The sequence below is a fragment of the Cinclus cinclus genome, chromosome 6 (assembly GCF_963662255.1).
Source record: "Cinclus cinclus chromosome 6, bCinCin1.1, whole genome shotgun sequence".
Classification (NCBI taxonomy): Eukaryota; Metazoa; Chordata; class Aves; order Passeriformes; family Cinclidae; genus Cinclus; species Cinclus cinclus.
Window position 1 is genome coordinate 9171895 of NC_085051.1, and position 20151 is coordinate 9192045.

General features: G+C 53.7%; 2 protein-coding genes across 2 annotated transcripts in view; both read left to right on the forward strand.

Annotated features, from left to right (window-relative positions):
• Window positions 1–1718: 1718 nt before the first annotated feature.
• RHOD (ras homolog family member D) lies at window positions 1719–3539 on the forward strand. The gene is made up of 5 exons (XM_062494322.1): window positions 1719–1925; window positions 2385–2472; window positions 2678–2787; window positions 2879–3013; window positions 3118–3539. Exons 1-5 carry the CDS (start codon window positions 1797–1799, stop codon window positions 3283–3285), a joined length of 630 nt encoding a protein of 209 aa, XP_062350306.1. The 5' UTR covers window positions 1719–1796; the 3' UTR covers window positions 3286–3539.
• Window positions 3540–4607: 1068 nt separating this feature from the next.
• Window positions 4608–20151, forward strand: part of KDM2A (lysine demethylase 2A) — a 33370-nt gene continuing 17826 nt past the window's right edge. The window contains exons 1-5 of the mRNA XM_062494279.1: window positions 4608–4637; window positions 4954–4981; window positions 6197–6301; window positions 19329–19467; window positions 20068–20146. Of these exons, the coding sequence (XP_062350263.1) occupies window positions 4618–4637; window positions 4954–4981; window positions 6197–6301; window positions 19329–19467; window positions 20068–20146 (371 nt within the window). The 5' untranslated portion in view covers window positions 4608–4617. The remainder of the gene's footprint in view (window positions 4638–4953; window positions 4982–6196; window positions 6302–19328; window positions 19468–20067; window positions 20147–20151) is intronic.

The window sequence follows — 20151 nt, forward strand, 5'->3', positions numbered from 1 at the left end:
GGTGGAAGGTGGGATGTGCTCCCCAGCTCTAGTCAGAACAGAGGGGGGTTAGTGGGACCTCAGGGGATCCCATTACAGGGGGAGGGGCCCTGGTGGGGTGGCACAAGGGGGCTGGGGACAGGGGGGCCATGGGATGGCTGGGGGTGAGGTGAGGGTGGAGGGAGGGTTGGATCAATCCAGTCTTCCCGATTGAGGACAACCATGGGAGGGGTGAGAGGGGATTTGGGGACATCCAGGGAGATACAAGCAGTACCCAGGGCTGGACTCTGGTCCCGACCCCTACCTTTCCTTGAGGCCAACCTGTGTCTGAGCTCCTTCCCTCCGGTGCTCTTAGCCACAGTCTTCTCCAGTGAGAAAAATCGGGGTCTCCACGTATTCAGAAGCTCCAAGCAGCCTATTTGTCCCCAAATAAAGCTGCTTTTTGGGGCGTTTCTGCACAATCACGGGTCAGGCACTGAGAGCACTGGGCAGTTGCACACAGGCTGTCTCTTCTCTTGTCAAAATTCTGTTGGTCTTGCGGGAAAGGAAATGTTTTGTCCGAGCAAATACCCCAGAGGACAAACACTGCAGCAGTTACATCTTGCTGTGAAAGAATCTTGATGCTTTTAGGATTCAACCTGATATCTCATTAGACTGGTAATTGCCACCTTCCTAATTGTTTGATGGTGCTCAAGCCTCCTCTCCCCATCCTACCCCAATGCTGGCATCCTTCTGAGATTGTTCATTACTGCGTGCATTTGCCTCCCAGCCTCCCAGCATGAGAATCCCTCTCCTCCGACTTCATCCTGCATCAGGCCTGGGCGAGAATTTGGAATTTACAGTTCGAGACACCACTTTGGATTCACTCCAACTGGTCTGGGCACTCCAGAGCCCTCCTGGACTGGCTGGTACCCACTGAGAGAGCCTGGAGTGGCTGGTGGCAGATGAGGGGACGGCAGGGGACAGCACACACGACCCCACATCCCTACCTGCAACCCTACACCAGAAGCATCCATTCATCCCCACCAAAGTTTTGGGGTGGCAGAAGAGGGGACCGAGTGTAGTGGAGAGGGTCTTGGGGACATCCAAACAGAGGCATGGGGGACATCACTGATAGGATGGCATGTCACAGCACGTTCCACCTGTGTTGGAATCACTAGGAAAAGACAGGAGGCTGGTGGCTGCCCCCTCACCCAGGTGCTGCTGAGCTGGAGATGGAGGCTCCTGGCAGAGCAAGGCTCATCATGGCACAGCAGGGGTGTGACAGCAGGGGTGGCAGTGACAGCGGGCCCAGGGCAGTGAGTCACCACCTCCTGCCTCCCTCCACCCCTGGACTTTGCCTCCCGCGGATGCTCACGGCAATAAATCCCGGTCCAGTCTCGGAGGCGGGAATGGGGCATCGGGGAGGGCACAGGGGTCCCATCCCGGGGGTGTGAGGGCTGAGCCGTGCAGAGGGGTCTGCACGGAGAGTGCACGAGTGGGATCACGGTGGGGAGTGACATCAGGAGCGGGATGGGGACGAGAGCGCGCCAGAGGCAGCGGGCAGGACTGCGAGGGAGCGTCACACAGGACATGCAGGTGGCAGTGTGACGCTTGTGTGCGGCGAGGACCTGCCGGGAGAAGGTCACCCTGTGTGCCAGGACACCTGTATGTGTGTCGCGGCCGCTGTCACCGCCGCGGCCCCAGCCTGGCGGCGGGCGGGCCCGGCGGGCAGGTGACAGCCGCACCCTGGACCGGGCGGGTGCTTCCCTCCCCGCTGTCCCCATCCCTGTCTCCGTCGAGGCCACACGGGCTCCGTGGCCTCACCGGACACCCCCATGCAGCAGGAGCGGGGGGGGCAGAGCCCAGGAACCCCAGAAACTGAGGTCAAGGTTGTCATCGTGGGGGATGGCGGCTGCGGGAAGACGTCGCTGCTGGTGGCCTTCGCCAAAGGGGATTTCTCCGAGGTACCGGGACCCCTGTCCCCTGGTGGGTGGGTGACTGTCCCTGTGCGGGAGTGGTGACGGGCAGAGGGTGGCCGTGTGACGGACACGGTGGCAGGACATGGGGACAGGAGGGCTCAGCCTGGAGAAAGTGGGGGTCTGTGACACCTCTGCCTCTCTTGGCGGGTCACAGGGTGGGGAGCAGGGTTTGTCCCTCAGTGAGGGCACTCAACCAGTTCAGGGAAGGGGGGCAGCCACAGACACCCTTGTCCTGAATCCCCCTGAGACATCCATGATGCTCTGTACTGTCCTGGGATGGGGGACAAGGGTGGTCCCCATTCCACTGCCCCAGGGAGGAAGCACCATTTCCTACTCCCTGCTTCCCTCCCTGTGCCCCGTTCTGTCCCCACTGGGGTGCCCTCCATCGCTGCCCCCCACACCTGCCTGTGTCACCTGTATCACGCTCTCCCTGTCCCCTGCCAGATCTATGTCCCCACCGTGTTCGAGAAGCACACAACGTCCCTCCAGGTTGCTGGCAAGCCCGTGACGATCCACCTGTGGGACACAGCAGGTGGGGACAGGGACTGGGCGGGCGGTTGTGCCCCCTACTCTCCCACCCGGGCGTTTTGGGGTATCCCACACGCGTGGTCATGCCTTGGCAGGGTGTCCCCATACCATGACCATGGGAGAGCAGGGGTTAACCCACAGCCATCCCCACAGATGTCGCTTTCATGGTCCCAGGCTGGTGTGTAATGGTTTCCTTTTCCACCCGGCAGGACAGGAAGACTATGACAGGCTTCGCCCTCTGTCCTATTCAGATGCCAAAGTTGTCCTCATTTGCTTTGATGTCACCGACTCCAACAGCTTCGACAACATCCAGACAAAGGTAACGCGACTCCGGGGGTGCTGCCTGTCCGCTGTCCCTATCCCTAGGTGGCAGGTGCCCGCCCATCCCTGGGTGACATGTCTCCTCACAGTGGCACCCGGAGGTGAACCACTTCTGCAAGGGGGTCCCGGTGCTGCTGGTGGGCTGCAAGACGGACCTGCGGCAGGACCAGGAGGTGCTGCAGAAGCTGAAGGACGGACGGATACAGCCCGTGTCCCGCCAGCAGGTGGGTGTCACCTCCCGCTGGGACGGGACGGGACAGGGGTGACCCCCAGCACGGGATAGTGCGACAGCGGTGTCCCGGGGGAGTCTGAGTCTGTGTCCCCGCAGGGGGAGGCCATGGCCCGGCACATTCGCGCCGTGTCCTACATGGAATGCTCGGCCAGGTACCAGGATAACGTCAGGAACATCTTTGAGACAGCCTGCAGTGCCGCCATCAGTGCCGCCCGCCGGAGGCAGCGCAAGGAGAGACCCAGGAAGGTCTGCGTGCTCCTCTGAGCCCCCCGGCTCGGCACAGCCCCCCGGGGATCTCCTGCTCTTCCCCACGCTCCGACCGCACCGCTGCTGCTGCCGCTCCTCTGCCTCCGCCACCGGAATGCCGCTGTCACCCTCCCGACCCTGGGCTGGCACCGCTGGTCACCGCGGGGTGACAGCAGGAAAGCATCCCTGGCATGAAGAAACTGTCGCGCCTGGATCCCTGAGTCCTGTGTCTTTTCCGCTCGGAATCCCAGCATCCTGTCCCACCACAGATTGCCAGCATCTCCTGCCAGCCAGGCTCTAGGAGCAGAGAACTGATTTGGGGGCTCCCCTTCCCGCTGGCAGGCCAGTGCCGGAGGGTGACACGGGGTGACTGCGGGGTCATCTTCTACCACTAAAGTGACACAAATCTCGTCAGCGTGACACCGTCCCTGGGGCAGGAGCAGCCCCTGCACGGCCTGGGGGTGTCGGGGACTTCGGATGGGCTCTGGGGACATGGGGTGGGTGTCAGGGACATGGGGTGGGTGCTGGGGATATGAGGTGGATGTTGGGGACACAGGGTCACACCATGGGCAGGGGGTGGATGAGAGGCTACTGGGATGGGGTCACCTGCTGATTTTGGGTTGAGGTGTGTGTGAGCGTGAGAGGTTTGTGCTGCAGGTACAGTTCTGTAGGGGTACCGTTTATAACAACATGTATAGTTACATATACATATACATATACATATACATATACATATACATATACATATACATATACATATACATATACATATACATATACATATACATATACATAAATGTATAATGTATATGTAACTATATAGTTAACTTATAACCATCCGTATCGCTATATTTATTATACATATCACTGCATATAGCTAGGTTATAACTACCTGCATAGCTACATATAGTTTATAAAAACGTTGTTAATAACTGTAGTATAGAACTAAGGAGCTGTACGCAGTTACGTGGGTGTATGTAGGCGCCTGCCCGTGTCTCTGCATTCTGACCCCCACACACGCGTGCACAGCCATTCGCTCAGCCGCGAGGACCCCGGGGGGCCTCACGGAGGGTCACGACCCCCCCCAAAATCCCACCGGGACTCCCACTCTGCAGCCCCCCACCCCACCCCCCCGCAGCCGGGGGCGTGGCCACGGGGGGGGGCGCGGCTTTGGCCGGGCGTGGGCGTGGCCCCCCGAGACGCGCGCGCGCGGGGCGGAGCCGGGCTGGGGAGTGCGCGGCGCACGCGCGGCGCGCGGGCGCTGGGGGGGGGGGGAGGGGGGGGGAAGCACCGTGCGTGCGGCGCGTGCGCGCGGCGTCGGTGTGTATGTGAGGCTCTGACGGGTTCAAAATGGCGGCGGCGGCTCCTGTGTGAGGAGGGGGAATCGCGTCCCGGCCGGGGGGCGGCGGCGCCGAGGGGGGGCACCGCGCGGGCTGGACGGGGCGGGCGGCGCCGGCGGAGCCGCGGCACTCGGCGGCGGGGGGAGTGCGGCGGCGGTGGCGGAGGCGGTGGCGGGGGGACGCGGGCCGCGGCGGCGGGGGGCGGCCGGCGGGGCTGTCAGCGCCCGCTGCCCGCACCGGGAGCGGCGGGGCCGGGGGCGCGGTGGGTCCGGGGCGCGATCGCTGCTGACCGGGGGGTTCCTCCTCCTCTGTCTGTTCTGTTCCCCCCACCCCGTGCCGGCGGTAGAAGAGGACAAAGGCGCAGGAGAGACCTGGTGAGCACCGCGGGGGTCACCGGCGACCCCCGAGTTTGTGCGGGGCCTCGGAGCGCGGCCGGGCGGGAGCGGGCGCGGGCGGGTTTCCCATTGCCGGGCCCCGGGAGGCCGCGTCGGGAAGTTGGGGAGGGGGCGGCGGGTGCCGGCTGACAGCTCCCCGGGGACCCTCCCTCACTCCCGCCTCCCGTCCTGGCCCGGCGGGGGCGGGCTGGGGTGGCCCGGCGGGCCGGGGGTGGCCCCTTCCCCCGCGGCGGGGCGGGCGCGCTGCGCTCCGGTTGTCCGGTTGTTTATAAACAGAGTTCAGCAAGTGTGGGGAAACTGTCTCCCTCGGCCGGGCCGGGTGTCCTGGTGCCGTGGTTCCAAGGGAGGCAGGTGTAGGGAGGGTGCTGGTGGGACTGGGAATGCTCTGCTGTCGATGCCGGGGGTTGGGGAGGAGCAGGATGGACTGAGTTCTCCCTGCGTGGTCCTAGCGGTTCTGTAACAAAACAGGGGGTGGAGGATCCAATTCCTCGATCCCTTTCCCAGATTCTCCTCCCCGAAGGTTTGACTTAGGTATAGTCCTGGCGATTAAGAGCCGTGCCATACCCAGACTTTGGTTGGTTTCTGTCCCTTTAAAAAAAAAAAAAAAAGTGTAGGTGCCATCTGACGCCCTGGGAGGTTTTCCCAGGTTGGTGTGTGGTGTCACAAGGTGGCACGTTTGGAAAGCTCAGCATTTAGGTCTCCTCCAGCCAGGAGTTAGATCCCTAACTGCTTCCTTGCTTGGGTGGTGCATGTAGGAGAGATCCCATATGCCTTCCATGATCATGGGAGATGTCCTGTGCCAGTGTAGTTTCTCCCGGGTGCCATGGTACAGGATAATCCCGAGGACAGTGATTGTGTTGTTTGGAGGAGTTGGCTCTCTAATGTCTAATTTTGGGGAAGCCGGAGTTTGACAGCACCTTCCCTGGTTTTTATCCCACTGTAGGCCAGTGGAGCTGCTGGTGATAATGTGGAGTCCAGGTGGGAGACCTGCAGCTCCTCTTGTGTTACAGAAGAGCTGGTGAAGTTATTCTAACATTTATTCTAAGTTAGAATAAGAGCCTTAAAAGTTGGGATAGGTTCATCCAGTGGATTCTGTCAGCCTCCAGAGCAGGATGGGGTTGGCCCCAAGAAAAGGGAGGTGAGGGGTGTGGGTGTCCCTGTGCCTTTTTTCACCGTTTCCTTCTGGCTTCCAAGGAGGAAGAGGATGACGACAGCAGTCCTGGTGTGTCCTTCTCACTCTCTTCCGAGGAGTCGGAGATGGAGCCCGAGGAAGAACGGATCCGTTACAGCCAAAGACTGGTCAGTAGTGCCTTGAAACAATCCTATTCCAGTCTTGGTTTTGTTGCAGCTGGAAAAGGGAAGGGCTTATCCTGGCAGCAGGGATAACCAACCCAGACAGGCTGGTGGTGGATGGATGCTGCCCGTGCAGAGGTGTGGGCTTGGCTTTGGTGGCTTTGTGGGTCCTTTGGTGTCACCAAGTTTGAGAGATGTCACCAAGTTTGTCCTAATTAAGGGAATTTGGCTGTTGAGCTCTGGAAAAGGGGATTGGAGGCTGAGGCTGGGGAAGGAGCTTTGAGACGGGGACATGAAACTGGTGTCAGTGTAGTTTCTGTCACAACAGGTTCTTCTGTGTGTCTGTGACAAGCAGAGGACCTGAAACTGTGTTACCATTCTTGATATGAATGGCTGTGAAATCAGAGAGAATCAGCTCTAGCTTCAAGCTCCAGTTTTCCTGTGTCTCTTCCTAGTGTTTTCTTTTGAAGGAGCTGTTCTAGCATTCAGGTGCCAGTCAGGCCCTGTCAGGAGCTCTGGTGTTTGTGCTGCTGTTTGGTGGGACTGCATGAATCTGGGAATTGGGCTTTAATTGCTTGGGAGCAGCTGCTCTTAGAATCTGAGGTGATATTCCCGGAGATCCCAGGGAAGGAGGGAAGCTGCTGTATCTCCCACACTGTTTTAAGGCAGTTGCAAACCCCCAGGGGGGGCCAAGCTCTGTAGTGGAGTCCCTCTCTGAGTCACAGCAGTACCTGTACCCTCACCTTCAATGTGCTGCCCATAAAGGTAAATCCTTATCCTTTAATTCTCTGGAATCATTTGGTGCGAGGCTGTGTGGTTCTTGGCATTAAGCTTTCTCCTCAAGATGAGCAGTTCTAGGTGCTGGGGAGTTCCCAAGTGCTTCAGTGGATGTTCTAATTTGGCATCAGCAGCAGTCCCACCTCCTCCCTCATCCTGACACATTTATTCCCACAGCTGTGCAGGGTGCAGCTCAAGGTGCTGGTTTGACTGGGGAGTGATCTAGGATTAACCCAAAATATCTGGATGAAGATATGGCAGGTGAAGGGGACTATCACCCAGGAACTTGTTAGTTTTTAAAAATGCTTATCATGTCTCAAATAAAAATCAGAAGGAGTTGGTGTCCTGGTGCAGGTGGGCTGGGCTCCAGCAGAATGTGCTAAGCTGGATAAATGCCTGCAGGCTGATGAGCTCCGTGCTTAAGGGGTTTGGGAAGGCACATGGGCAGCAGGGTGAGGCTCACCTGGACTTGTGTGGCCTCGTGTGCGTGTCTTGTCTGTGCTGGCCTGAGGCCCAGAGGAGGAGGCATGACCCCTGTGTGGTGGGTCAGGCTTAACTCCTACCTGCCATGCTTTTCCTGGAAACTTCCAGCTCGTTATGTGCTGCTGCTGTTGGTGATGCTCTCTTGCTGAAGGACCCCTAGAAGATGATTATTTTTCCACTGTAGAGCATGATTTGATTTACTTGAATATCCCACATTTGCCTTGGACTTGGGAGCTGGGTTAGTAGGCCTAAATGAAAAGTTCCAAATAGGGAAGCAGGGAGTTGGTGGTACAGTGTGTATCTGCTGCTGTCAGCTGTGTTTCTGGTGTGTGACTGGGGCTCAACTAGCAAAAAATAAATGTATTAAAAAAAAAAAAAAACAATCCAGGTGTGATAGTAGTCCTACCAGCCAAACAACCTAGACCAGAACAGTTTATGGTGGTGAAGGAGCTGAATTAATTGTGTGGTTTGATGGTACCATCTGACATGGCAGAGGAAGTTTGTTCTCTGGTGTGTCAGGTAATCACACTGACAGCATCTTTTTCCTGACTGGTTTCCATCAGGACGCAGAGGAAATCTTGAGTGTTCTGTGTTATTTTATTTAGTTTGCATTAATGTCACCTTCTTCCACTTCAACAAAAATCTGATGTGTGTCTGTTTTCTGAATGAACTTAGCAGTGTTGGTGAAAGATCTGGGTTTGGAGGAGAAATTCACCTCTGCTTTAGGTGTGGTCATGGTCCTGCAGGAATTCTCTGCCAGGTCACACATTGTGTGACACCTTGATTAGGTGGGTTGCACTGCCCTAACTGTACTTGCTTTGTAGTTCAGGCTGTGTATCCGTGGCTCCCAGGATAACACAAGCCTGGGTTAGTTGCTCTGGACTCAGGGATATCACTGGGAGGATGTCTTGCACCCAATCCAAGACCATCTGTGGGAGGAGCTGTGTCCTGGTGAGCTCTGGGGAGTCTCACACAGGCACTGGGTGATGCTGAGTGTGGATAGGACACAAAGAAGCAAGTTATGGGATATACATGTTCCTCACCCAGAGACTGGGAGCAGTGGAGATGGGGCTTGCAGGCACTGTGGAGTAGTTTCCTGCTAATTTTGTGTGAGTGTTGTCCTGCCCTAATGAGGCAGTTCTTGGGGCTTGGGCTGAGGTGCCAGCATTTCAAACTGGAGTTGCGTGTTTTGCAGGCCCTTAACTGAGGAGCTGAAATGCTCTATTGTGTCCTGAGCCTGAGTGACAGTCCAGCCCTGGCAGTAACAATGCCACGGTCCCTCTCTGAGACTTGGAAATCTTTGCTGGCTGTCACTGGGTGGTTGCACCCAGCCCATATCACACCAGGCTGTTGGACTCCCCACAAGGAGCCTGCACTCCTTAAAGGCTCTGGAGAAAAAGATCCATTGGCCTGCTGCTCACAGAGGCTGCCTGCCCTTCTGCAGAGCCATCCTGCCGTATTCCTGGGTGCTGGAAGTGTGAGGAAATCTCACCTTCTGCCTGCTCCAGGGCTCATTTTGGCAGGCCTGTGCTGTGAACTGAGACTAGCAAGGCCATGTGAGTTGCAAACTGGGATTAGCACATTACCACGGTGCTGCCGTGTGCTTGCAGTGACAATGTTCAGGGTGAGAAATGAAGGGCAGCAGCACTGGATCGCTTCGGAATTACTTGGGAGGACAGCAGGGGAGTGCCATTATCCAAAGGACAAATCCTGCTCATCACAGGCTTCCCAACAGTCTGTATCTCAGGGTGTGGTTCCCAGTCAGGGTTGCTGGGGTGGCAGAGCTGGTTGAAGAAGTTTTCTCCCTCCCTCAGTTAGTGCCCCGGGAGCTGATGGCCCTGAGGTGAACGCTGCTTCAGGGCATTGTGGATCGTGTCCTGGATGGAAGTTGTCCGGGGGGAGGCATCTAATCCCAGCTGTTGTCTGTGCTGGGACAGTGACCAAACCTGATGGGGCTGGAAGTCTGAGATGGAGAGAGAGGGTGGGGTAGGAACCTCTTAAACTGGCTCTGCTGCTGGAGAGAGCCCGAGGAGGAGCCTCGCCCTCCCTGGGGGCTCTGTGGGAGCCACAGCTCCTGCTGGGGGGGGTTTGGCCCCGAGTGACCATCCCTGGCTGGGTGCAGTGTCACCCTTGTTTTGGCTGTGGGAGGGGTTGTGACACCCATGAAGGGAAATGGGTTAGTGGAGCAGGAGACCTAAGTGCTGTGGGTGCTGGAGAATTTGGGAGATGAGAGGGGAGCCAGGGAGTGAAGTGCTCTATCCCATGGCCTGAAGCAGTCTGTGTCCTGCCTTAGCACTGCCCTGCCCTCTGGTCAGATCCTTGTGTGAAATTTGAGAGGAGGATCCTGTAGACAGCAGTTACCAAACCTGCCCTTACTTGTTGGTGTCCACACTATCCCCTGGGAGAATTCAGATGGGCTTTGCAGCATGTGGAGCCATCAGCTGGGGGATGAAGCCCAGGGAGTGTGCTGGATGAGGCTTTTTTTGCAGCCCTGTGTGCTGTGGAATAATCCCAGCTCAGCCCATGCCTGAGGGATGGCACTGCTGGCTCTGGCCAGTGCCCAGAGTCCCAACAGCTGGAATCTTGTGGTTTCCAACTTGTTTGTGTCCTTTCTGCAGGATGGATGGGGTGATGTCAGTGCAGGACACAAGTTGTGGGGCCAGGAAGGCCCACACATGTTGGCAGGACACTTGTGACAGTTTTTCTCACAGGATAGGAATAGATTGAGGGAGAAATGGCTTCAAAGCTGATAGAGGGAGGTCAGGGGGAGCAGGCTGTGGACTGCCTGTGTCAGGCAAGATAGGAAAGAGGAGGATGCAGCTTCCTGCCTTTTCTGTGTTGCTCCATCTTCAGTGTTTCACAGTATCCCAACAGTGGGCTGCAAGGAGCAATCCCATCAAGTTCAGCCCAACTTCTTGTTTGTCCTGTAAAGCTGCTCACTGCCAGGTAATGATCCCTGGAGATTGCTGGTGTTTGTCCCCCCCCCAGGTACTGGAGGGTGTCAGAGGCCAGTCCTACTGGATACTGGCTTTCTCAGGGCTGTTCCCACTGATTTGGGACTCATACGAATGTGCTGGGTTGACTCTGCCTGTGTTGCTCCCTGCAGACATTGGACATGGGATGAGCCCCAGGCACTGGGTGAGAATTTGGTTGTTTTTACATCACCTGCTCCCTCTTCCCCACGTTTGAAATGTGACACTGGCAATTCCTGTCAAGCCAAGTTCCTTCCTGGAGTTCCTCTGTGCTCTGTGTGAAACCCAGCCTGGCCAAATGTCCCTGGTCTGCTGGACACACCTCAGCTGCCCAGTCTAGACAGGGCCTGGGCAAGGGGGGTAATTAATCTCTCCCACATGCCTCAAACTGGAGGCACTACAAATGAGTCATTCCAAATGACCCAGGTGTAATAAATGAGCTCTAAATAATTCAGGGGCTGTTCAGATTTGGTCTGGGCAGGGCTTTGGTGGAAGCTAGCAGCAACTGAAGGCTATTCTTGGAAAGCTTTAGAAATCCCCATGAGCGTTTAGATCCTGCCAGATGCATGACTGTGCTGGTCCCTGGGAGAATATGTCCCTGAAACCAAGCGGATGCTGTTCCCTGTCAGCAGAGAGGGATGCAGGAGGTAAATATCTGTGGGATTCTTACTGTCCTAAGCCTGAGTGTGTCCTGGAAGCTGCAGTGCTGACTAAGCAAGGAACCAAACATCACAGGAGCACTTCAAGTTACCTCTGAGTTACCAAACAGTCTCTTCAGGGCTTCATTTATGTTCCTATAATAACCAGGAATAAGTTTTCCCAGGGTTATCCCAGCTGGAGGTGACACTGACAAGTGAGGAGAGCAGTCCCTGTGCCCCCAAGTGCCTTTTTAGTTATGTCAGGAGCCATCCAGATTTACAGATCAGTGGCTGGGTTTGGGGGAGACAGAGCACAGGTGGGAAAGTGACATGCTCAGAAGGTGAAAAAACAAGGTGCTGCCCTGATCTTGTCCTCTGAAAATGTACAAAGGAAGCAATTCCCTTCAGGATGAGATCTGTGGTGCTGCTGAGAGAAGAGAGTTGCTGGTTCCAGAAGAGGAAATGATGGCTGAGCCTTTAGGGGGCTGTGAGGAACTTTGGTGTTGCTGTTCTTCCCTTCCCACAGTGCCTGCATTCCCTGTGCTGCTGATACTCTCTGTTTACCTCTTTTCCCAGTTCTTGGGAACCAGGTGGGGAGCATTCATAGCTAGCTGTGGGTGTTGCTTTCTGCTGCTTCAGGTGGTTCAAGTGAACCTGGTGGCAAAGTGTATTCCGGGAATCCATGATGGGGGGAGAGAAGATGGAGCTGTTGGACAGGGGTTCTGTCCCATTCCTTGTGCATCTCTGTTGCTGTAGCAACAGCACTGGGAGTAAGCAGCAATGAGCTGGCTTTCCAGGGATTCTGAATCTGTCTGGAAGTTCCAGGAACTTGAACCAAAGAAGTTTTTGGGCTGAGATGTGTTCAGGGTTGCAGGGTAGAGGATTTTCCATATTTTAGCCATTGCACTGTACACAAAAGAGTTTCAGTAAAGCTTCCCCCACACACCCTTTTAGGTCAAGGAAGAGGTTCTGTGAGCTTTGTTCATGCTAGTCCTCAGGGCTGGGAGCTGAGTGCACAATCCTGTTGTGTTTTAGCCAGTGCTGACAGGGTTTGGGAGAAAATACCACTTGAGAAAAGTCCTCCTAGTTCTTCCACGTACCCCTAGCTCCTGGGAGCTGTAATCTTGGGATCGAGCTGAAGCAGCTGGAAGTGGAAAGGAGAGGGCTGGCAGTGCATGCTCCTTTAAGGTCAGGCTGCCTCAGTGTCTTTAATTTTCTGTGCATAAATATTTCCATGTGTCACTGAGCCCCTTTGCCCCATTTGGAGTGAGGAAGGGACGAGTGCTGGGCTCCTTATGGAGGAGAGGGGGAGGGAGTGTGTGCAAGGATGGTGTAACAGCACAGAGTCCAGAGGAAATATCCTTCCTAGTAGCTGGATTCCCACACTGTCCATGTTCTTCCCAATTCTGGGCTGTTTTCCCTCTTCCTGAGCATCCTCAGCCCTATAACCTGCAATGCAGCCAACTTGCTGCTGTTCCCTTTAAAAAACAGTGCCAGCTGAGCAGGAATTGCAGTGCAAACCTCAAAGCTTCCTGTGTTTTTGTTATCCCGATACTCCTGTGGTCCAGCTTCGCTCAGGCTGGGTGATGGGACAGAACTGGCAACAGGTTTTGGCAGAGCTGGGTTGGGACACTGAGAAATTTGGAGGGTGAGCACTTCCCTGATTAAAAAAAAATAAAAATACAAGTTAGTCCTGTGGTCTTTCAGTGTGCTGAGGACCAAGAGCTCCACAGCAAGGAATGAAGTCGCTCAAGGCTGACCTGCTGCTGCTGGATCAGCTGCACCTCTGAGTGCATATAGCTCTGTCTGTCCCTTATCATGGGTCTCTGCTTCCTGGTCTGTATGAACTTAGTAGCGGGAATATGGATTAAATGTCTATTATTTCCAAGCCTGCCTTTTTTTTTTTTTTTTTTTTTTGGAGCAGTTTGGTCTATTTTGTTCCATTTGGGGGAGATTCTGTTGCCTTCTTGCACAAAGCAAAAGGAGGAGCAGAGGCAGGTACTGCTCATCTACCTGACTGCATAGAGCACATGCTGGGAACACCTGACAAGGAGGGCTCCATGCGCGGCTTTTTCCTTGGATTTTTTTTTCTGATTGGGAAGGGGTGGGATATAATTCAAGGGGTTTTCTCAGTCTTCTCCAGAAATGAGAAGGTTGAATGTCAAGGGATGATGGCTTTTAGCACTGAGGGTCAGTGTTCAGCCTTGAAATGGTGTGGATGGTCCTTCAAGAGATTCTCCAGGCTTTCATGGAATCCAGGCAGGATTTGTCCTGATAGTGGAAATGGGCAGTCTGGGGGTTAGCAGTGCCATCAAAGCCTGTTGGGACAGTGGCTGTGTGTGCCAGAGGCTGCAGGTGACTGGAGTAAGGAGCTGTATCCTTTCGTAGGAGCAGTGCTTCCTTTTTGGGACTGCTGCCGGAGCTGCCCATCTGTGACCTGATCTAGTGTGTTCCTCTGCCTCGTGGTTTCACTGCTGTGGCTGGTCAGTGTGTGTTTTGGGAGCAGCTGTGCAGCATGTTCAGCCCTTCCATGCTCCCTCTCCACCTGCCCTGCCCCAGTTCCCCAATTACTCCTCATGTACATTCAATTTTGTAACCCAAAAGTGCAAACGAAAGCGTTCTCCCCGGACATTCTGAAATGCTGCCAGCCTTGCTTGTGATGGGAATCCCTCCTGGAGCTGGGAAGCCTGGAAGGACTCCAGTTTTGTGTAGATCCTGTTTGCTCCTCAGCCTGGTGCTCTGAGTATGTCTTTGTCCAGGGATGTGCCACCTGGGATACTCCCATTCTGCATTCTGGGTTTTGAGAAAAATAGGAGGTGGTGAGGGGCATTAAACCTGAGTTAATCTCAATGGTTCCTCTTGTCCCGAGTCACTTGAGGAGATTGTGCCTGTTCTTCAGATCCTAAGTGGTGCCTTCCATATCTGGGGGAGCAGGGAGTCCAGGATTGGGGGTGGGAGAAGCATGGAGGGAAGGAACCTGCTGCCTCTGTGCTATGCTTGTGCTCCAGAGCTTAGAGCCCAGCCTAGGAGCTGAAGTGGGAGGTGCAGGCTTGGAGAGGAGAGGGATGTAGAAAGGAAAAGCTCTTGTGCTTAAGATAAGCAGTGGCCTGGCAGGCTGCTGATTGGGTGTGATAATCTTGGTGCCTTGGTTCTTCACACTCTGTCTGGAAACACTGGCAAGGGAGGATCTTCCCCGCATAGCCCGTTCTGGCATTGGCACCTGCTGTGCCCTGAGTCTGTCTGATCACAGCCTGGCTGCTCCCCTGCTTGTCCATCCTCCTCTCAGGCTGCCTTGTGCCTTCCTGGAGAAATGGAAGTTGTTCTTCCCATTTTGCCACTGCTAAAATTGCTGGGACTCTCAGCACAAGGTCTCAGAGGTAGAATTCTGGACTTCCCTCAGGTATTTGCTTGAGGTCAGAACATCCATCAAGAGATTTGAATGTTGCAGGTCTGGATTTATTTAGACGAAAGCCACAGTTGTTTGGTGTAAAAATATGTGAGAAGTTAAATTCCTTAACTGAGGTGAGTTGAGCTGGTTGACTTATTATCAATCTGGGTGCATTTCAGCAGAGTAAACCTGGAAAGGGATGGGGTGAGGAAGAAATGCACTGGTAAGTAACACTGCTCTATGGATACACTGGGAGCCAGGGAGAAGTTAAAACCTGCAACTAGGGGAGTTTGGGATTGGAAATGGAGGTGAAACTTTCCTCTGTTCTTCATGTCAAAGGAGTAGAAGAGGGTTGTGGAAGCTTCACAGGGACAAGCTGCTCTGGAAAGACAACCAGCAGAGGGGGAGGAAAGACAAGGTGTGCTCTGGTCTCCTGAGGGGGAAGGAGCTGTGGCATAGCAGGAAGAGGTTCCTGGTGACTGGGCGATGGAGCTGAGGGAGGGGATGGCAGCAGACAGGACAGGAAGTGACTAAAATACTGTGGTGTGTGTTGGTTTCACTCTTTAAATACATGAGGCTCTTTCAGCGAAAGGACAGCTTGTTCTTTTTTTCAAATGTGACCTTGTACTCATTCTTCCCTCAAAAAAGCCTCACAGGAGAGGACTTTCCTGGCTCTCTTCAGCTTACTGTCAGCTCCTTTGCTGTTGGAGGGAGCTAGGCTCCATGGAGGCAGCTCTTGCTGGTGGGAAGAGGTTTCCAAGGAAGGGTTTTGGAGAGTGCCACTGTGGAACTTCCCCTGGAATCCTTGGGTGAAGGAGAACATAGGTGAAGGAATCAGAATAGAAGGGATAGCTGTCAGCAGGATTAATATTCGTGCTTCCTGCTTCTTCCATTAATTGAATGGTACCCAGGAGGTCAGAAAGGAATGGTGAAGGACAGCTATCTTAGGTGGGAATTGGTGGCTGTCTGGTCTGGGAGGATGAATAAACTGCCTTTATCTTGACCCTGTCTGACACAGAGAGAAAAGGTTTGGACCACTTGTCAGTTCTTCCTTAGTAAAACTCACAGCAGGATGAAAAATGCCTGAATCCTAAGAGAAAGCTGGGAAAAGAAAGTGATATTTAAATATTGCTGCTAAATACTGCATGCTGAGGTTGTCTGATAGATAATGTAATGTGCCTGACTCTCTGCCCTTGCTTCACTGAAGCTGAACTTTACCCAGAACATTGTCACAGGTGGCAGTTTTGGGGACATCTGCTGATCTCATTTTGGGAAGCTGTGTGTCCCTGGCTGAACTGGCTGATACTGGAGAGCTCCCAATAGTGGAGTCACTCCCAGGAAGAAGCAGTTCTAGTCTAAGAGTCCAGGACTGTGAGTTGCTGATGTTCTCTGGATGGGCTGTAGGAATGTGCTGGGAAGGGATACTCAGCCAAGCACTGTCCCTAGCACAGGCTGTGGGACAAGGGTAGCCATCTCTTCCTGGGAAGAGGTCAAACTTGGTGTTTGACCAATCAGAAAGAGTTGCACACCTCTGTGTGTTTAATAGTGGGAAGGTGAGGTTGGCATTAGCTTGTCATGGCTTTGCAGGTGTCGCGTGTAGCCTGTTATTTATCCAGGCAGCAGTTCCGTGTGTGGCACATCAGAGAAGAAAAAAATGGTCTTGGAGCATCCACTGAGTGCATCTGTCCTCATACAGAGACCCAGCTTGGGGACGTGGGGTCTGTGGTTTATATCACTGTGCTGTGAGGAAGCTGCAGACTCCAGGAGGGGAAAACTCCTGCAGATGCTGCCTCTCCCATAACGCATGCCTGGAAGCACAGAAGTCTTTCCTTCCTCCTGCCTGCTCTGGGGCCCTGAAATACTGTTTTTCCCCACCCTCCCAAGACAACAATGACATGAAAGCAGTGTAGCCCTGGCCGGGTCCGATGGGATGGGAGCTGTTTGCATTGTGCTTTTGGGTCCTCAGCCACGGCTGCCATCCCACTCTCCTCAGTGCTGGGCCCATTAGGAGACCAGACTCTTCCCTGCCCACAGGAGCAGGCAAAGCTGATCTGCCTGGGAGCTGGAGGGGGTTTGTGGCTGATGCTTTGCTGATGACAGGAGCAATAGACTTTGGAATTTGCACGACTGGAGGACACAATCCCCTTCCTTCTGTGTTTTGCATCCCTATTTCCTCATTGCAAAGGGATTCAAGTTTAAGGTGTTCCTGTTTCCTGATGTTTGCACTTCTGTAGTGTGGCTGCCTTATCGTGGAGTGGCTTGGGTTGAAGGTTCCAACCCTTTGCTTTGAAGGCTGTGCTGTGAAGGAGATCTGGGAGAGATTCTGAGCAGTTCCCTGATTCTGTAGTGCATTTCCAGCATCCACCCGTGGCACCAACAGGATCCGAATCAGGCCCAGCCACATGGTCACATTTCTGTTGAATGAGCTGCTCTACACAATCCAGAGCCTGGCTTGGTGCCACTTCCAGAAGGACAGACAATGCCTGGTCATCTGCCTGTGGCTGGAGCTGCATTCTAGCCCAGATATCCCAAATTCATCCTCAAATGGGATTCACCTGAGTTCCAGCCCAGTGCAGTAACCCCTGCTCCTAATTAAGTGTAGCCAAGGGAGTCAAATATAATCTCTTAAGGGATTGGTTTAGATGTAGCCTTTTCTTGCCAAATTTTCCATGCCAAAAGGTGAAGTTTTGAATTAAGCAAAGGCAAAGGAACTGCTTTTCTCCCCAGAAGTGAGTGTCTGGAATAAAGGAGCAGGTCAGAAAGCAGCCTGGTCCTGCAGTGAGCCAGCACCCACCTGATCCCAAAGCAGGTGAGATCATGAACTGCAGAATCCTCCTCTTCATTATGCACATCCTCTGATTAATTACAGAGATCTGCCTGCTGGGATCTGTAGTCTTAGTCTTACCTTGGATTGGGAAAAGTGAAACGCTGGTCGTGCTGGAAGGTGATTCACATCTTTGCCTGGCATAGGTGTGCCTTGAACTTCCTTGGTGTGGTTTAGTAAGGAATAGGATGAAATGGGTCTTTCCCCAAAAAGGAAAAGTTGAGCATGTGATTGGCTCATTGGCCCTAAATGCGGTGCAGGGCAGAGCCCTCTCTGTTCTGTGTCCTCTTTTTAAAGCTGAGTACTATGCAGGCTTCATGGATTCATGGATGAGTTTTAAGGAAAAGTGCTGTATGAGGTGGGCTAATCATCCATTATAGCACAGTCATATCACCTCTGCAAGTCTAGCTTCAAGTTCTGATGCATCCCCTTGGAAGAGCCAGTCTCAGTTTAAAGGCAGAGTGAGTTTTTGGGAGTTCCAGTTTTTGGTGTGTGCAGCCCAGCCTTAGCAGTGTGAAATTCCAAGTGTTCCCAAGGAATAGGTCACTTCTGCTGGTGCCACCGTCATATGTCAGTTCTTTTTAAATGCATTCTCCTGCCTTTATGCAGGAAAAACGTGTAAGTAAAAGTGAGGGGTTTTGTTGTTAAAACGGGAGAGCCCACTCATCTTTAGTGGATGGCTTAAGACAAAGGACAGCAGCCCTTTTCCAGGTTGTTTAATCCTCAGAGGCACTGGACACACCCTGGCTGCAGGATCCTCAAGACTCTGCCTGAAGTGCCCCTTTCGGGAGCATCCAGTTGTTCCTGCCTGGCTCATGAGGTGTTTGTGTCCCAATAATTCAGGTTTTTGGGATGGGGGTTGGAAAGCTGAGCAGAGTCAATGGGCTGTTAACAATAGGTGAGTGACTCTGTCTTGATGGCAGGGGAACTCCTTGTGCATCCATCAGCCTGCTTGAAACTGGGAGTTAAAATTAAATGTTGGAGGGGGTGGGGGAAAAGCCTTTTTTTTTTGTGTGTGTGTCCCTATGTGCTCCTGCACTGGCTCATCTAATTAATTTAAAAAATTTTTTTAAAGCAGTGCTTCTGTATGAAGGAGTCATTCTTCTTTCTTATCACAGTTATCACAGGCTGGTTCTGGTGGTGACACTGCCCCTCCCTACTGCAGGCAGGTGCCAGCAGCTGTGTCACCTCCTGCCCTGTCCTGTCCCTGGCTGTCTGTTGGCCCAGCAGTTGGTGTGCACGCTTGATAATGGGAACATCCCGAATTAGGGAAGGCAGCTTGGCTAATTCAGAGCAGGTTTGCCTTTTATCTGAGGGGATTTAGGGAGCATTCCCACGCAGGACTCTGCTCTGTGGCCAGGTGGCCAGCAGCTGGGGACAGTAATTTCTTCCAGATCCAGCAATGCCAGAAGAGGATGTCTGTCAGAAATCCCTGTACAGATGTGCTTAGGAGACCCTCGAGGAAAAGTGTTCCTTCCACTCTGCTGTTCTTCCCTACAAACAAGGGAATAAATCACCTTTTGCATATAGGCACAACAAAGATGAAGACTTGAGAATATTTTTTTTATCACTGGTGTTCTAGCAGAGATTTAAACTCACAAGTGCCTTAACCTCCAGTGCAGAAAAATACTGATGCACCTGTGGAAGTGGGGAACCGATACTTTGTTCTTTGCCTCAGTTGCACTAAACTCTCTCCCCTCCTCCCGTGTTATGTTGGAATTCATTAGGAGTGATTATCTGTCTCTCATACAGCCCAATTAGCACAAATCTGGATAGAGGAGGAGCAAAGCTAATGTTTCAGTGGTATGTTTTGGGTTCAGGACAGACCTGGGCTCCCCTAGAGGCCGTGGCTGAGCTGTGCTAGGCTGCCGTGAGGCTCTGGTTGTTCTTCCTGGTCCATAGCTTCCCATCCTGGTCCATAATGTCTCCCTTCCTGGTGTTCTCCCCTCAGCGTGGCACGATGAGGCGGCGTTACGAGGACGATGGCATCTCCGACGATGAGATTGAAGGGAAGAGGACGTTCGACCTCGAGGAAAAGCTGTCCACCAACAAGTTCAACTCTACCTTCGTGGTCTTCATGGAAGGCAAAGGTTTGTCTTGGGACTGCTGCTCCCAGGGAGCGTGTGTGGGGAATGGCATGGAAGCTGCTCGCTCTGGAGAGCGCGGAGCCGGGCTGCAGCTTGCTGGGACACGTGGCAGCCAGGAATGGGAGGGTTTGCCTGGTTCAGCACCTGTATTTGCAGCCACATGTCTGCCAGATCCTTAATTCAAGGACTGTGTGGGATGTCTCCCCTTCCTTTCACCATGCACACGGCTCCGTGGGATGGCTTTTCATCACACAGCCCCTCATGAGGATTTACTGGGAGGGAGGAGCACTTCTGCCAGGCATCTCTTGCTCGACTCTGAGCTTCTTAGGGAAGTGAACACCAAAATCCAGGCTGTTCACCTGTTAGGAGCAGCCTGTTGGAGAAAACCCTCCTTAGGGACCATGTCTGAAGCTTGTCAGCAGCATTCACCATGCTGCCCTTCAGAGCTGCTGCAAAGGAGTTCCAAGATTTCTGAAGAGTGTAGAAAACTGAGGACCAGGGTTCAACTAGGCATCTCCAAAGATCCTTTTCAACCTGAGCATGTCTGTAATCCTCTGAAGGAGTTTCTCCTGAACCTTCCCTGTTCTTGTCTCCCCACACCAGACTTCACAGTTGAGTACATCCAGCGGGGTGGCCTGAGGGACCCACTCATCTTCAGGAGCTCAGACGGCCTGGGGATAAAGTAAG

What these genes read in the sequence shown, in the direction of transcription:
- RHOD (XM_062494322.1), top strand. Translation starts at nt 1,797, where the DNA reads ATGCAGCAGGAGCGGGGGGGGCAGAGCCCAGGAACCCCAGAAACTGAG. An exon ending in CCAAAGGGGATTTCTCCGAG is followed by an intron (nt 1,926 to 2,384) that starts GTACCGGGACCC and finishes GTCCCCTGCCAG; the next exon opens with ATCTATGTCCCCACCGTGTT. An exon ending in TCGACAACATCCAGACAAAG is followed by an intron (nt 2,788 to 2,878) that starts GTAACGCGACTC and finishes GTCTCCTCACAG; the next exon opens with TGGCACCCGGAGGTGAACCA.